This window comes from Acomys minous (assembly GCF_964271855.1).
Source record: "Acomys minous genome assembly, chromosome: 15".
NCBI lineage: Eukaryota > Metazoa > Chordata > Mammalia > Rodentia > Muridae > Acomys > Acomys minous.
Window position 1 is genome coordinate 74,511,373 of NC_140497.1, and position 17,509 is coordinate 74,528,881.

At 43.9% G+C, this 17,509-nt stretch overlaps 1 protein-coding gene across 14 annotated transcripts in view; it reads right to left on the minus strand.

Annotated features, from left to right (window-relative positions):
* The window catches only part of CCDC158 (coiled-coil domain containing 158), a 71,187-nt gene that overhangs the window by 38,680 nt on the left and 14,998 nt on the right, over positions 1-17,509 (minus strand). For 12 of the 14 annotated variants that reach the window (XM_084759910.1, XM_084759909.1, XM_084759911.1 and 9 more), the window contains 10 exons: positions 16,295-16,404; positions 15,580-15,907; positions 15,192-15,268; positions 13,913-14,023; positions 11,563-11,677; positions 4,704-4,823; positions 3,949-4,146; positions 3,182-3,664; positions 2,476-2,665; positions 1,280-1,432 (listed from right to left, as the gene is read on the minus strand). In XM_084759910.1, coding sequence (XP_084616036.1) covers positions 1,280-1,432; positions 2,476-2,665; positions 3,182-3,664; positions 3,949-4,146; positions 4,704-4,823; positions 11,563-11,677; positions 13,913-14,023; positions 15,192-15,268; positions 15,580-15,907; positions 16,295-16,404 — 1,885 coding nt within the window. Of the gene's footprint in view, positions 1-1,279; positions 1,433-2,475; positions 2,666-3,181; positions 3,665-3,948; positions 4,147-4,703; positions 4,824-6,068; positions 8,019-11,562; positions 11,678-13,912; positions 14,024-15,191; positions 15,269-15,579; positions 15,908-16,294; positions 16,405-17,509 lie in introns of those variants that run through there. The other 2 variants (XM_084759912.1, XM_084759913.1) reach the window with 2 other exon arrangements.

Consider the following 17,509-nt stretch of genomic DNA (forward strand, 5'->3'; position numbering starts at 1 on the left):
TCCAGAAAGCTGTCCCCTGAGCACCACATGTGCATGTGCACACACACTCATGCACACACATGCACATGCACATGCACACACACACATGCACACTCACACAAATAAAATAATATTTTTAATTAAAATAACAAAATGAAACGGGCTGAGATGGCTTGGCTGGGGAAGTGCTCACTCAGAAAGCATCAGGCCCCAACTTCGACCCCTGTAGCAAAGCTTGGCATGAGCACCCATGTAACCTAGCACTCCCTGGCTAGGCAGTCCAGGCTCACTGAATGAGAAATATTATCTCTCAAAAAATAAAGTGGAAAATAATTGAAGAAGACACATAATGTCAACCTCTGATGTCTATACACGTGCACACATGCAAACAAACAAAAAAGACTTAAACTTGATAAATACCAATTCTTTTTTTTGTTTTGTTTTGCTTTTTTGTTTTTCAAGACAGGGTTTTTCTGTGTAGCCTTGGCTGTCCTGGACTTGCTTTATAGACCAGACTGTCCTCAAACTCACAGCAATCCACCTGCCTCTGCCTCCCAAGTGCTGGGATTAAAGGCATGCGCCACCACCGCCCAGCCTGATAAATACTAATTCTTATAGTCAGCTGATATAGCTGTCCTAGTGTGGCAGAACAGCACGAGGGGCCGCTTCTCTCCCCGACAGTCCTCACGGTCACTCACATGGCGCATGCATGGATCAGTATGCCCACGGTGCTTTGCGGGACAGCGACCTCCTCATCTAGTTCTGGTACCAAGTCCCATCTCATTTTCACCACAGGGGAGAAATCAGGCTTCCCATTAGCCACTGCCCTACGGTTATGTAGGCAATGTACGTGTAAACTATGAGGCTGAATGGAAAGCCTCTGTGGTTTGCATTTCTGTAAGGAGAACGTTGTGGTCTGTTAGAAAGCACTGAGCACTGCTTTATGACACTCAGCAGCACTGCCTCGGTTGTGTAGTTCTCATGACCTGGCACCATGGCGACTGTAAGTACACCGTGGCAGGCAGTATATCCAAGTTTCGGGGGGAGGGGTTGTTTTGTTTTAAGATTTATTTTTATTTATTATGTATGCAGTATTCTGCCCACATGTGTGCCAGCAGGCCAGAAGAGGGCACAATATCTCATTACAGATGGTTGTGAGCCACCATGTGGTTGCTGGGAATTGAGCGCAGGACCTTTGGAAGAGCAGCCAGTGCTCTTAACCTCTGAGCCGTCTCTCCAATTTGTGTTTTAATAAACATAGGCAATGGAACTAAAAACGGGGGGAATGAAGCAGCCGTACCGTGCCCATCAGATCCTTCCATGGTCTTCAGTGTACTCCTCGTTTGCTCCAGCTCAGACTGCGCAGACTTTAATTGCATCTTTAGTTTGTTTGTAGTGTTTTCCATTTCTTCGCTTTTGTTTCGAAAATTCCTCTTTAAGACTTCATAGTCCTCTGTATAACAATAACCAATTTGCGTACTTACTGATCACAGCAGCTTAGAGGCTGGCTGAAGCGCATCTCCTCAGCCCTCAGCTGTTCCACACGTGCGGTGTGCACACACACTCCAGGTGTTTGCTGCACCCCCGTTAGCCTGCTCTTCCTTCACCCACCCTCACCCAGTGCTTCTGCCCAGTCTTTGTAATTAGCTGACAACCGTCCCATCTTATTGTGTTTGTCAGTCTTTATCGACTGATGACTGACTTAGAGACTGGCTCTCACTAAGGATGTAGCCCTGGCTGGCCTAGAACTCACAGAGGTCCACATGCCTCTGCCTCCCAAGTGTTGGGATTAAAGTCATGTGCCACCATTCCCAGAAGAAACCCAGAAGAAATGCTCTGGCCCTAGGTTCTACTGCGGCAACCTCCCAAATTAGACTTTGTCTTGTGGGGGGTAGGGAATGTGGAGGTGTGCCTGATTTGTTTGTTTGTTTGTTTGCTTATTTTGAGAAAGGGTCTCACTATATAACTCTGACTGTCCTGAAAATCATGGTGTAGACCAGGCTGGTCTTGAACTCAGAGACTCACGGCCTCTACATCCCAATTTCTGGGATTAAAGGCATGTACTACTACATGGGCCCAAAGTCGTCTTAATTCTTTGCTCTTCCATCCTTCCTGCCACTGCCCCTGTTCAAGTCCTCATTATATGGACTTTTCCTTTTAGTGGTTTTCCTTAATTTCTCTTCATACATACATGTCTGTACATTAAACCTTCAATCAAGTAATTTGACTCAAAGAGGCAAGGTTCCCAGTTCCATAAAAGCAAAGCTGAAAAAACACCACCTCAGGAGGCCTGGAGTCTGGAATCCTTACCCTCCTCTTGGAAACTAAGGCTGAGTAAAGGTAATGGTTAGTAAACACCAAGACACAGAAGCTCTTCATGGAGAACGGCATGTGGATCACGTGACAGGAGCAATCTGGCTATCTGCGTTCGTGGTGAGAGAGTCGACACTGTGTGGGCGTTACGACATTAGTGGGGTGTGACCTGAGGCGCCGTACCTGAGAGACTATGGAGTTCAGTCCTACTGTTCTTCACCTCGTTCAGCAGCTGGTCCCTCTCTAGCCTGATGTCCTTCACGGCGCGCAGCCGCTCGGAGCCTGCGTTCACCAGCTTCACCTTTTCCAGCTCCAGGTCACTCACCCTGGCTTCAAGTTCCCGGATCTTTGCATCTTTTTTATCTTTTAAAATCTGTTTATGACAAATAGAAAGTATAGTGAAAGGAGTAAAAGAACACGTTCGTGTATAGTACAAAGCTGGTCTCTGCAATATTCTATCTACTTTAATTTTGTCAGCACTTCCAAGGACACTAATAGAGTTTTCTTGTGATAATTTATGTGTGGGTGGCACTTTGGCTCCCAGTTTCCGTGGCCACATCATGAAAGGAAGGCATGGGAGCTGGGACACCTCGGTCCTCCATGGCAGGGATGAATTGTGCGGCTTCTTCACCTCTTGGCGGATCACAGAGCAGAGGGCTCAGGCCAGGAGCAGCTATTACCTTCAAGAGGCACCTCCAGCCGCCACCTCTGCTGGCTAGGTGACCGTCCTGAAGGGATCTTTTCTCAAAACACACATGCATATCAACTCAGATATTTTCTATCTTAGGCCACAAACATGAAAAACATCAAGAACCCTTCTCAGTAATTAGGTCACTGCCGCATTAAGAGCAGAAAATTCGGAAGCTAACCCGCCCAAACGCGATCAGACCTTAAACTCCTGCAGCTCCAGCTTGCGGTCATTAATCTCTTTCTCCAGCTGAGCCTTTTCCACCTGCATAGCGCCAGCCGTCCGTCCATGCTGGCCAACCAGCTGTGTCATGTTCTCAATCTGCTGCCGCAGGATCTCAATGACCTTGTCCTTTTCCACCATCTGCAGCCTGAGCGCCTCGCACTCCGTCTGCACGTTCCTCAGGTGGTCGCCTTCAGTCTTCAGGTGTTGGAGCTCCTGCAACTTCAAGTCCACCCGCGCGCGGAGCTTAGTGATCTCAGCGTTGGTGGCCTCGATGGCTCGCTCCTTCTCCTGGAGGGAAGCTGTCAGGTCAGACACCGTCCTCTCTGAACTCTCCAGGGTCATCTTCTTGGCTGTCAACTCTTCCACCACCTTGCGCAGCATCTCCTTGGTGGACTCCAGCTGTGCGGTGAGGGAGGACACTTTCTCCAGGCTCTCATTCTTCCCCTGAATGGCTGCCATCTACGGTCAAAGAAAGTTTCATGATTTGGGGGGGGGGGGAGGGTGGGGCTTAGAGGTTGTTAATACAGTGAAGTTAGCTCAAAGCATGAAATCCTGAATAGTCCAGATAGCCGGCCTTAAATCATTTTGCTCCCAGCACATCACATCAGGGCACTCCTCTCTCTCTCTCTCTCTGTATGTGTGTGTGTGTGTGTGTGTGTGTGTGTGTGTGTATAGAAAGAAGTTCTCAAGCAGACTTCAAGAGGCCACTTGCAGTGGCACAGGCACAGCTTGCACGCTCTCACCTGCCGCTCCATCTGGCCCTGACACTCGCTCTTCATGGCCTTGAGCAGCGCCTCCAGCCGCTGCACCTCCATGTTCCTGTCGTCCAGCTCCCGCCGCAGGTGGTCGATGGTGATGCTGTTGCCTGTGTCTCGGTCCCACAGGCGCTTGTTCTGCTCCTTCTCCAGACTCAGCTCCTTCTCCCTCTTGTGTAGATCTGCCTGAAAGAAGCGAGAACGCTCTTCTCCCACGCCCTGTGCCGGGGTCAGAGCAAACCCTTCTGTCTGCCTCACCCGGGCTGGAGCTGTGTGAGCCGAGAAGCCTTTGATTATGGAGAGTGAGTGCTTTCCAACGGCTTCACTAAGAGCGATTAGTTCCTAGCAAACCATATGAATATTTTGCTTAAGGCTTTAGCTGGTCGGTGGCATCTCAGAACACCTGTAATCTCAACGTCTGGGAAGTGCCTGGTTTGTGTTTTGAATGGTATTGTTTCAAAATGAACAATCACTCCTTGAATTTAGTAGATGGTAGTTCTAATTCAAAGACTATGGCTACCTGAAGGCCTGCCTACCTTATCTATCCCCGGAACAGCCATGCCTAAGGGGAAAGACCCAGAGCATATAGTATCTTATTTAAAACACGTGACCTGTACACAATGATACTCCACGTACATGCATAGTTTGTCAAATCTGTCATTTTATAATGTAAACTAGTTTGTTTGAAATGTCCTGAAAACTTTCCCAGATCCTAAATTGTGTACTTTAGAGCAAAATCTCACCAACAGCTTTTGGAGCTGGTCGTCCAGATTTCCTGACTCCTGACTGAACTGGTCCCGCTCTGTGCGCGCCTCGGTGAGCTCTGAGTTGGCAAGGACTAACTGTTTCTCCAGCTCTTCTATCTGGAAAAAAAGACCAAATCAGACAAAGGCAGCCCATGTGAGCCGTCCCAGCACACAGCCTGATGGAGCCAGACGATGCTCCTGGAGAGGCAAAACAAAAACCATCTTGGACATTTGCAGCATTTTCTGACCTTATCATCCCCACAGGAGTTAGCAGCGTGGGCGCTAGTCAAAATGAAGTAGTTGGTCCTGCTGTGCTGAGGCACAGCTTACCTTCTGTGGAGACACGCTCCTCTTGTGGCATAACGTGCTGAAGACCCCAAACAAATGAGCCTCAGAATACTGAGAAGAGCTATTTTGCTTCACAGTATCAGTCTCAGCTGGGCATGGTGACACATGCCTGCAATGCCAGCCCATGAGAGGCAGAGGCAGGCAGATCTCTGTGAGCTCGAGGCCAACCTGGTCTACAGAGTGAGTTCCAGAACAGCTAGGGCGACACAGAGAAACCATGTCTTGAAAAGAACCATACACACACACACACACACACACACACACACACACACACACAGAGGAAGAGGGAGAGGGAGAGAGAGGGAGAATATCAGAGTCTCAAAAAGATACTGAATACAAAAGTATGAGTGACTAAATATACATATTTAGAGTTAGGGGAATATAGTATTGGGCAATTTAAGCACTCAAAACTTCATTCTCTCCAATTACAAACAGGAATGAAAATCAACTTTAAAAAACATATATTTCCTTCAGTCAGAACAGCTATTTGCCTGAGTAAAGAGAAATTTAGTTCACTGAACCAGTGATATCAAACACAGCAATACCATTTCCTTCCACAAACTCAGCGTGTGGCAGTTCTCCAGGAGGAGCCAGGCTGCCTCAGGATTCCAAGTCTTCCTACAGCCCTCAGCACCGGCTGAGTGGAGCCCAAGCTGTGAAGACTTAGCAGAACCCAAATCACAAATGGGCTGATTTGAGCAGAGCCACACAATATCAAAACTTAGATAAGGAAGCACTTCATGCGAACATGTTAACACTTAGTGTTATGCAATGAGACCCCACCCAGAACTATGACTACTGTATCATCCACTTTCTAGAATTCAAAAAGCTTCCAGATTGGAATACATGCTGTACATTTCTTCCTATTTCTAACATATATTCAATAGGCTTGGAAATTTGTGTCAAGAGTAAAACTTAGTTTGGATGCAATCAAACTTCTTAACTTGAAAACATAGGACCAAGACAAACTTTTTCTTAATAACTTTTATTTGTACTTCAAACAGATTCATTTTTTTAAAAAAATCATTTATTAAACCAATATGTAGTCAATAATCACATTACATATATACACATACACATATGTAACTATCTCCTTGAAAATAAGAATAAATGTATATCTACTTTCTTGTACACATAATGACTTAACAGGTGCTAATATAGAAATATCATGTAATTATGCATTTGTCTATAGTGTAGTATCAGTGCCTATAGGACTTAGAACAAAGTTCTCACATTTACATTTGATGTATGTTTAAGTTGGCTTTATGTGATTGTTATATATTAAAAATGTTCCATAAGGAATAAGTACATAAAGCACTAGATTCTGACTGATTATATTATAATGCTACAAGGCATTCACACAAGAATTAAGTATACATGAGCTATTAGATTATAGACTTATGACTGTAAGCTGTATATTAAAAACTATCTCACAAGAATTAATGGATTGCTGGCCTGGACTTTAAGAAGTGTGTTTGACCTGGAGACACAGCTCAGTGGAAGAGTGCCCGCTCTGACCCTAGTACCAATAAGAAAAACAGCCAAACCCAATCAGAAAACCTTCAGACTTAGCTTCTTTGAGGACATGTACAGAGATAACATGGAAATGTAACCTCTGGAACATAGGTGACTTCTGAGAAAACGTATTATCAGTTAATACAGTCTTCTCAATCCTGTCATCATTAGGACAGCCTGAGTCAGCACACAGCAGTCCTGCTGGCCCGGCAGGATCAGGTGGACTAAGCCGGGTTCTGGTTGAGGCTCTGTCACATGCTGCCCTGCCTCAATTTTGGTAAAGTACAATTTTAAAAAGTATTCTAGATGGTCTCTAATGTTCCCTTCAATTCTATTCCTTTACTTCTTAAAAAATATCTTTTACTTATTCTTTAAATTTTTTCATGATTTATAAGAACAGCATCAAAAAGGTTTAGATTCTATATTTTCTACTCTTTGGGGCCATAAATTTAGCAAGAAACTTTCAGTTTGAATTATGAGAAAAGCAAGTTTGGAACAAGCCATTTTCATCCTTGAGTGAAGAGCTATTTGTATATGTTCTTTAAAAATATGTCTGTTTTATGGCAAAAAAAAAAATCAGGATGGCTCTTTTATAATACAAAACTTGACACTAACGTCCGAGACCAAAACTAGAACAAGAGAAGGGGAGGGGAAGAAGGGTCCTTCTGCTCCCGCCCTCAGAGCCCCCCACATCCACCCCTACAGGATCCTAGTTTGCAGTTGTCAGTACTGACTCAGCTGCTATAGCTCTGCTTTTACCTTTCACTTTTTAGAGTAAAAACATACATATGCATTAATCCATCAAATACATAAATGGACAGTGAAAGGGAAAACCATGGGAGCAGCAGCTGAGCTGATACAGACAGCTATCAAAAGAAAACACTGCAAAGGAAAGCCTTTGAAGTGTCCAGGGAGCACTGACACTGACAGACAGTAAAGGTTTTCTCTTTCTTTTCTTTTTATATAGCAGCACTGGTTTTCCCTTTTCACCATCCATGGACAGACTCTTTGGTTTGGATCAGTACAAATCAGTACAAGGGTTTCATTTTAATTTCACTGATTTGGGGGGTGTCGGCCAATCACATCAAATCATATTGGAGCTGTGCTTTAATTTTTGTTTTTATAGTGATGATTTTGCTTTCTGTGCTCAAAAAGACACAGGCGTGGCCCAGGGAGGGCGCTGTGCTGAGGCACGAGGCTGCACAGACCTCTGCGAAGCCTGTGCACACTCTGCCAGCATCATGGGCCTCCAGCCAGTGCTACCAAGTCTTCACGATGGACTAGGAAATCCAGCCCCAACGACTTTAAAACAGAATCAACTTAGAATCAAAATAGTGATATAGTTTTTGTTGTCAAAAAGCGAAAGTTAAGAGTAAAGCCAAGTCTACAGAGCCAATAGTGACAGCTTCTACTGGTCCAGACTCGTAAAGGGGAATTCTGGAGGCTCTCCTAAACGGAAAGAAAAGAATACAAGACAGCATTATAGTAAAGCACTTTAGTCAGCTTTTAAAAAGCTACATCTAAGATTTTCTTAGAAATGCACTTTCTATTTTCACCAATATCAAATACTTCTTGTTAACCTGAAAAGAATTATCTCCGTGATGGATTTTCTCTGGAGTTACACACGTAAGTGGAAAGTTCTGTTCATTCCTATCAGAAACATCTTGTTTTTAAGGCCATCTCACGTACCCCAGGCTGGTCTTAAACTCACTATGTACCCAAGGCTAACCCTGAACCACTGATCACCCTGACCCTGTTTGCTGATTCATGGGATTTCGGGCATGTTAGGTGTGTTCTGCGGATGCTGTGCAGGGGCTGACTCAGGACTGAGCATGCTAAGCAGGCACTCCACCAGCTGAGCTCCATCCACAACCTTTATTTATTTGTATTGATTTTTCCCTTGTTTTTTGATCTACACTGAAACAGTGAAGGAGAAAATGTAAGATGTTAGCAATGTAAAGTTACAATATGTGAAAAATGAAACAAACCGTGCACAAGACTATGCCTTTTAAATCTTGTATCCAAGACACCAATGACACCAAATATTAGTAAGACCTGAGGCCAGAGTGTGTTCAACTCTGTATTACCACGTGCCCCTAACTAAGGCAGCAGGAGCCGCGTCCTCTGGAGAGCCTAGTGAACCATCATCAGGTCCAAACCTCCTAGGTTCACGACGATACATTTCACGAACATTTGGATGATCTGATTCAACTGATAGGCACCTCCCCTTTTTTGAGACAGGGCCTCCCAGTATGGCCCTTGAATGCATCCTCCTCCTCCATCAGCCCCTGTGCGGGCCGTCCTCCTGGTTAAGTGTGTACTAAGGCTGTCAGCGGTCCTAACACGTCAGCGTGCTACATTACACCAGATAAATAAGCAGACTGGATGAAGCTTATGAAGACAGCATTGTTCCAAGCTGTAACATAACAGGCAGCCATAGCAAGTACCAGCTATATGAGAAAACATAGGTGGATTGAGCTGATGTAGCAGTTTGTGAATAACAGCTGTTGTACTGACTATAATCAATACAATACTTGTCTGTTAGATTCTCACACCATAGCCTCCCAGTGGTTTCTGTAGGGAGTCATGTCCTCTGTACAGGATGGGTGTGTCCACAGGGGGTGGACAAACATCACGAGGAGAAAGACACTAGAACATAGAGCTGGCCTGTCTGGCTTTTCGGTGTTGGAGTTGAGCCTTACAGCTGACCACCCTCTGGGCCCCGAGGCCTGCTTCCAGGCAGTAGTGCTTGAAATTATCTTGCCTCAAGGCTGAGTGCTATGCAAGGAGGTTTACAGAGGAAAGATGTTATTAAAACTACACCCCCTAGTGTAGCTTTATACTATACTATAAGTATCATTATAAGATCAGTTTCATGATCTTAAAGTCAGCATCTGAAGAGGAGAAAATATCACCTTTTTTTTTTTCTTCTGAAACAGTATTTCTCTGGCTGTCCTGGACTCACTTTGTAGACCAGGCTGGCCTCAAACTCACAGAGATATACCTGCCTCTGCCTTCTGAGTGCTGGGATTACAGGCGTGTTCCACCACACCCAGCATTTGTTTGGTTGGTGTTTGGGGGGTTTTGTTGTTATTGTTGTTGTTTGTTTGGGGGAGGTTGCATGACATCTGATAGAGGTAAATAGCTTTGTTGCTTTGGCTGCATGTATACCTTCCTGTGGACAGTGATAAACATATTTGAAGGGCACTGCCGTGGAAAACCCAAACTCCTGAGAGTATTCAGTTTCGTGTTACTCTTCTCTGCTGACTTTAACAAAGCCATGCCAGCATTTCCTTCTGTTGCTACAGGGTTAATTAATGTACATGGTTGAGCCAAGAGAGACAGCGCTCTCCTGTGGTCATCACTGGAATGACAGTGGAAGGTAAAGTGCTGCCCACAGGGAAGTAAATATGTGTGGAAGGATTAATGCTGTGGTGTCTGTCAAGTCGCCTCTGCTGCAGGCAAACACAGCTGGTTTCGTTTTATGGACGGCCTGGTAGCTGCATTGCCTTCTCTTTCTTCTATCCAGCACTCCAAATAACTCAGGGATGTGAAACTAAGTACACACGAGGGCAAAATCTACACTTAAATTATCTCTGCAAGACTCCAAAGCAGTGTTTCCCAATCTTCCTAATGCTGTGGACCACTTCATACAGCTCCTTGTGCTGTGCTGACCCCCAACCATAACATTATTTTCATTGCTGCTTCATAACTCTAATGTTGCTACTGTTATGAATCATAATGTAAATATCTGATAAGCAGAATATCTGATATGATGAGACCCCTGTGGGGATGAGACCCACAGGCTGGGAAGCACTCCTTTATGGGATGACTAAAGATGGAGTTTTCTTCCAAGGTTTCAGAAAATAAGACACTGGTGGGCTGGAGAGATGGTTCAGTGGTTAAGTGCACTATCTGCTCTTCCAGAGGTCCTGAGTTCAATTCCCAGCAACCACAGCATGGTTCACAATCATCTATGATGGGATCTGATGCCCTCTTCAGGTGTGCACCATATCTGTGTGTGTGTGTGTGTGTGTGTGTGTGTAACATCTGTGTGTATGTAACGTGTGTGTATCTGTGTGTGTGTGTGTGTGTGTGTGTTTGTGCTGATGTAATCCCACACCTCCTCAACAACATGTGTTGTTACAACCAACCCTTCTCAGGGAATGAAGAACATGGTCTCCTTTGAAAGGCAGCTCTTATTTTTCTAGATTTAGGAATTTTATTGTTTTCAAATGGCTAAAATGTTTTTTAGAAGTCTAAGCTCTGAATAAATGCTTGATAATAATATGGAATAAATTCTTTCTTGCTAGAAAAAGAAAAAAAAATTGAAATAGTACCAAATTTTAGTTTTCTAACTACAAAAGTGATTAGAAGTAAAAGAGATGAAGAAGGTCCCCAAAACACTGGCATTAGATAGAGACCACCTGGTACTGACTTCTGCCTAAAGCCAAGCCTTATTCAGCGCCAGGTGTGGCGGTGCACGTCTTTAACTCCAGCACTCAGGAAACAGAGGCAGGTGGATCGCTGTGGGTTCGAGGCCAGCCTGGTCTAAAGTAAGTCTAGGACAGCCAAGGCTACACAGAGAAACCCTGTCTTGAAAAAACAAAAATAAAACAAAAAACAAAAAACCCAGCGTCGTCCTATTCTTTAACGTCCTCTTTATTTATTTTGTGGTGTGGGTTTGACCTGGAGCTTCAGGCGTGCTAGACAAGCGTCCTCCACCGAGCTACAGCCTCGGCTACTCATTCATTATTTACACATTTACTTGAAAAATATATCTCATTTTTGTAATGAATTTGAACAGACAATTTAAATAAGTTTATAACTTATATAGATAACTATCTATCATGTTTGTACACCAACTTGCACTGATTTTTAAAATATTCTTTTAATTAAAATTATTTTGATTCTTCACTTTTAAACAAATTATTAAAAATACATTATTGATTCAGTATGTAAAACAGTCCTTGGGAGTGGCATCTAAACTTACCTTATCTTCATACATCCTCTTGGCTTCCCTCAGCTCAGAGCGCAGCTGAGAGACAGTAGACTCCAAGTCACTGAGCTGGCGCATGTACATGGAGTTTTGGTTCCTTGCTTGTTCTCTAAGAAGGGTTGAAAGGCATAAAAGCAAACGGCAAACTAAGAATGCTGTAAAACCGCAAGGGCCCCTCACATCTCCTACATACTCCCAAGAATTATTTATATGGCGTCTTTAGAGCAACTGTCTTTCATTGTGCAAACTTGCTTCTGCCAAGTTTCAGCTCAGGGATGGGTACAAAGTGCCAAGGTACAAGGCATGTGTGTGTGCTATATGCAAAATTTTGCTCAATTCTTAGCACCCAAAACAGTTTTAGATTAATAAAAAAAGTTACTTGCCAAAGCTGGTGTGTGTGTGTGTGTGTGTGTGTGTGTGTGTGTTCATTACACTATTCTCTACTTCCGCATATGATTAAAAATATCAGCACTGGAGGAGAGAGAAGAGAGAGATGGCTCAGTGATTATGAGTGTTTGTTATGCAATCACAGGAACCAAGCAAAGATCCCAGCACCTATTAGCATGTGGACATAGGGAAAACTACAGCTCCAAGGAACCTGACGCCCTTTTCTGGTCCCCAGATGCACACAGGCGCCTCCATCTGCACACATAGGTATACACACACTCATACAAACACAATAAATCTTTGAAAGTAAAAAAGTCTATGCATATAGTCTTACACATCTGTTCAAATTATAAAATTTCATATGCATATGCATGAACATATGTGCCTTTGCATATCTGTGTTCATATATACATGCATAATTACATATAGATATACATGTGTTTTAATATACAAATTTACAAAATATATGTGTGGCATATTGTCTTTGTCCTATCATGTGAAATATGAACAATTCAGCAAATCTCAGGAGCCCAAATACTTGCAATAATATTTGTACATGGTGACACACACAAGAAGTATTGCTATTGCCTTTTTTGTTCCAGTGTTAGAAAAGTTTTATCACTTTTGTATAGAATCAATTACTAAGTAATTTCACAAACATTAGGACAGCATATAGTCCAAATAATAGTTTTTAAATTATTGTACATGTATTAGTTTTGCCAGCATGTGTGTTGTGTGTGTGCACCATGAGCATGCCTTGTGCCCACAGTGGTCAGAAGAGGGCGCTGGATGCCCTGGAACTTGTGCACAGATCAGCTCTGAAGAAGCCGGGAAAAGCTAAGCATGCAGGCTTGTCTCTCACAAGAAAGAGGATGCTTAGCTGTCCTCCTGGGATGCTGGGAAAGAAAGCACTTTACAACATAGTGATCCTTTGGTACCTATAGAGCCAGGCTCCACAGGTATGCCTCAGACTCTGTGTTTTGATTATTCTAGACCCTTTCCCCTCTATCTTGATCATTGCTTCTAGGCCATAAAACCCATCCTTATGAGTGATGTCACTTGTACTTTACAATAGCCTAAGTGAGTTCTATGCTATATTACGGCCAGGCCAATCCTGACACCCACAGGCATTATGTTTACCTCAGTCAAGCTCCCTAGACTGTAAATCTTGGACACTATATCTGAGCCAGAAGTTCCCGTCTTTGTTTAAAAAAAAAAAAAGTCAGATGTACTTTGTAAAGAATGTCAGTGGAAACACATTTTTTTCCACTTTTTGGTTTTTTGAGACAGGGTTTCTCTGTGCAGCCTTGGCTGTACTAGACTCGCTTTGTAGACCAGGCTGGCCTCGAACTCACAGCGATCCACCTGCCTCTGAGTGCTGGGATTAAAGGCATGCGCCACCACACCCAGCTCATGTAAACATATTTAAGCTCTGCTATACTCATAGAACTGAGTTAATCTTTCCAAAATTATGCTGTGCTTAAATATGGCTAAAATAAACCAACTGGTGTCAGACTAGAAGTTTGGCCCAGCACTGGCTACCTAAGTTAGGCTGAACCGAGTTTCTTTCGTCCCTCACTTGGCTTGCTTCCCTGCCAGGCATAAGGCCTGCAGGGGACCCCGCCCCTTGCAGGAACTAGTCACAGATAACAGTAATGAGCTGCCAGGTGGGGCTAGGACTCGAACCCAAGTCCTCTTCAACAGCAACAAATGCTCTTAACCGCCGAGCCAATTCTCCAGCTTAAATAATAGTTTTTAAGCCAGGCATGGTAGTGCACGCCTTTAATCCCACTCAGGAAAGCAGAGACAGGCAGATCACTGTGAGTTCAAGGCCAGCCTACAAAGAGAGTCCATGACAGCCAAGACCACACAAAGAAACCCTGTCTCAAAAGAAAAAAAAAAAAACTTTTAAGTGACAATAAATGACATCAATTTCAAATTACTAGTACACACATACTGAATGATTTCCAGTTGACTTTGGATGCTGTTGGCTTGGCTTCGAGCACTGCTGGCTTTCTCCGTAAGTCCTGTTATTTCCACTTCGTGTTCACTTATCAACTGTTCAATCCTATAGAAAGGATGTAATGACTGTTAATGACAGGCTATTCAATGCTTTTCAATACCTTCTAACTTAGTATTTTGTTTTGGTTTTATGCACACTCTTTCATCTGTTTGTTTATTGAGACAGACTTCAGTTATGTAGTCCTGCCTGGCCTTAAGTTTGCAGGCAATCTTCCTGCTTCTGCCTTCTAAATGCTGGGATTACAGACAGGAAGCAGCACGCCTGGTTTTGTAAACATTATTCCCCACCCCCTTTTAAAAATTGTTTCTTTTTGAGACAGTGTCTCTCTTATTATGTAGCTCTGTTTGCCCTAGAATTTGCTTTGCAGACCAGGATAGCCTCAAAGTCACAGATATCCACCTGCCTCTGACTCCTGAGGGCTAGGACTAAAGGCGTGCAATGCCATGCCCAGCAAAGCTAACTCGGTACACTCTAGAGTCCTTTACTTAAAACCAATGAGGTTTTCAGAATCCTGAATCTGAGTTTAAGTGGCAATAAACTAGGAAAACCCTGCAAGGCCTGGGGGTGGGTCTTCGGGTCCTGTCCTTGAGAAGGTGAAGAGGAGAGGTCACTGGAACACAGGAATTCAAGGGCAGCCTGGGCAACAGTGAAAAAACAAACAACGACTTCATTTTGCTAATCAGTAGGCAAGTGACAGGTCACTCTTAGGTCAATTCACGCTCTCCTACTTAGGCCTTGACCTTGGGTCTTTGACCCAGGCCAACGCCATAAAAATATTCTCATTTTTACAATCTGATTAAATGCTGACAACTAATCAAGTTGCTTATCCCTGAGCTTAAAAATCTATATCCATGGCCTACCTTTAGTAAGACTCTTCAAGCCTCTGTGAGTCACACCGCACTAACCAACGACCGCCCCCTCCCTGCCCCCCCCCCTTCTTCCTTGGTTAAAAATCTCTACTGGTCCTTAGGTGTTGGGGTGAGCTTATTATCTTGTGCTGTAGCAAACCGTACAGTGCTCTTCTTGAGTAAACCTTCCTTACAGCTTCAGCAGGCGTCAGGAGAAGGTTAGCCTACGTTTGTTGCATGTCAATAAGGGAATTTTTTGTTGTCATCTCAGAGCTTCTATCTCTGGAACTGCAGCTGAGAGACTACAACTGGAATACAGTTTCACAGTTGTGATTTTTTTGTCAGTGCCTTGGTCAGACACCTACCGATCCTGATGTTGTTGAAGCAATAGTTCTATTTTGTTCTGTGATTCAGATTTCAGTGTTTCAAGCTGATCCTCTACCTGGTTTTGAAAGAGAGATATACATTTAGGTGTTGATAGTTGTAAAACTTTAAAAATGCAGAGTTTCTATGAAAAGATTGCTCTTGAGATATAAATAGAAGTAATGCTAAAAGAGCCTCTATGCCCGTGTCTTACAGCACCCGCCATGCTGCCGTCACATCAGGCTGTACAGCTGAGACGCCTAGTGTCCTGGCACAAGAGAACACTGGGCGGCATCTCAGAGAACAAACATGACGGCTTGGCTGTTTCTAAGGACTTTACAAGCTATCTCTCAATGCATTGTAATATAAGGTAGGGTTCTCACCACTTACTGGAAATATCCTCCCTTTAAGATAAGAGATCTCTGTGTCTAATTCTCTTAGGATTTTACTAATAGCTGAGCCCAGGCTGCGGAAGTGCATGGTAGTCATGCTGTCGTGTTCACAGATTTTCTTGCCTGAGGCTTCTTCAAAGTCAACTAAGATTGATCGGATTTCTTGAAGCACGCCTTCATGACTAAGCATCAGTTTTCGTAGCTGCTCTATCTGTGAATTGCTGTCTTTCAACATATCCTCCTTAAGGCACTTGGCAGCTTCAAGCTCATGAACTGTATTTTGAAGCTGATTTCTTAAATCCTCCTGGGACTGACTCTCCCTTCGTCTATGAAACAAATAAAAGAAAAGAAATAACATTGATAAAACTCATTTTCACTCAATTTCACTACAAGGCGTGAAAAACAAACAAAAAAAAAAAACCCACTTTTTTTATACAGAATTTTACTACAGATCCCAGACTGGCCTTGAACTCACAAGCAGTCTTCCTATGTCAGCCACCCAAGGGCTGAGATTACAAATATATGGGATTGCACCAGCGTGAAGAATAAAACCATAAATAGTTTCTGAACTATGAATGTTTCTGGGTAGGCACTGGTGGGCACTTGCCTACCATACCCAGACCCTGGAGTCAGGCTCTAGCACTGCTGGAGGAGGAGGAGGTGGAGGAGGAGGAGGATGAAGAGGAGAGGGAATTCCAGTAACAAACCCCAACCTGATGTCAGCCATGGCATCTCTCTCCATTTGCATTTCTTGAAGTTTTGTTTGCAAATCAATGACTGACTGTCTTAAATAAAACTTTTGTTTCTCATGTAATTCATTGCTCTGAAAAAAAAAACTCAAACAAATTAATCTATACATATATATTAAACCATCAAAATACAGATCCTGTAGACAATAATTTCCCAAGGGTTATGTTATTAGCTTATTGTTAATACGCAGCACCCCACACACTTCAGTTCAGAGCCCAGTGAGTCATTTTTCACCTAGATAAGTACAAGACATCATTAACTTTCCCTGACTTTTTTTTTTGGGGGGGGGGGGGAGTCCATTTTCTGAAACAAAGCAAAAATGGGATATGTTCTGTCCCTTAAAATTGAAAAACTGGTAAAAATTATGTATAAAGAAAAGTTGGCTGGGCGTGGTGGCGCACACCTTTAATCCCAGCACTCTGGAGGCAGAGGCAGGTGGATCCCTGTGAGTTCGAGGCCAGCCTAGTCTACAATGTGAGTCCAGGAGAGCCAAGGCTACACAGAGAACCCTGTCTGGGGGGGGCGGGGGAGAACAGGATGCTGGGTGGTGGAGATGCATGCCTTTAATCCCAGCCACCAGGAGGCAGAGGACGGCAGATATCTGTGAGTTCAAGGCCAGCCTGATCTATGGAGTGATTTCCAGGACAGCTAGGATTACACAGATAAATCCTGTTTCAAAAACAAACAACAACAACAACAACAACAAAACCAAACCTCAGACAAAGAATAGGATGCGAAACCTGGCCACAATGGTGCCCACCTAAATTCCCAAATCTTAAGAGGCTAAGGCAGGGGCAGTCCAAGTATAAGGCTAGCCTGGGCTACACAATGAGACATTGTTTAAGGAAGACGAATAAAGAAGAGAGGGCAAGAAGAAGAAGGGAGAGGGGAAGAGAAGCAGGTGAAGAGGAAGGGAGAGGGGAAGAGAAGCGGGTGAAGAGGAAAGGAGAGGGGAAGAGAAGAGTGTGAAGAGGAAGGGAGAGGGGAAGAGAAGCGGGTGAAGAGGAAGGGAGAGGGGAAGAGAAGCGGTGAAGAGGAAGGGCTCTGATAAAGGCAAGGGGAAAGCCGCAGCAGCAGTAGCAATAGTGGAGTCCTTGCCTCATGTGCCCTAGGCTGGCGCCCAGTACTGTCAGAGGGCCAGAGACAGTGCTGTGCCAAATGCTGCAAAGTCAAGTTAG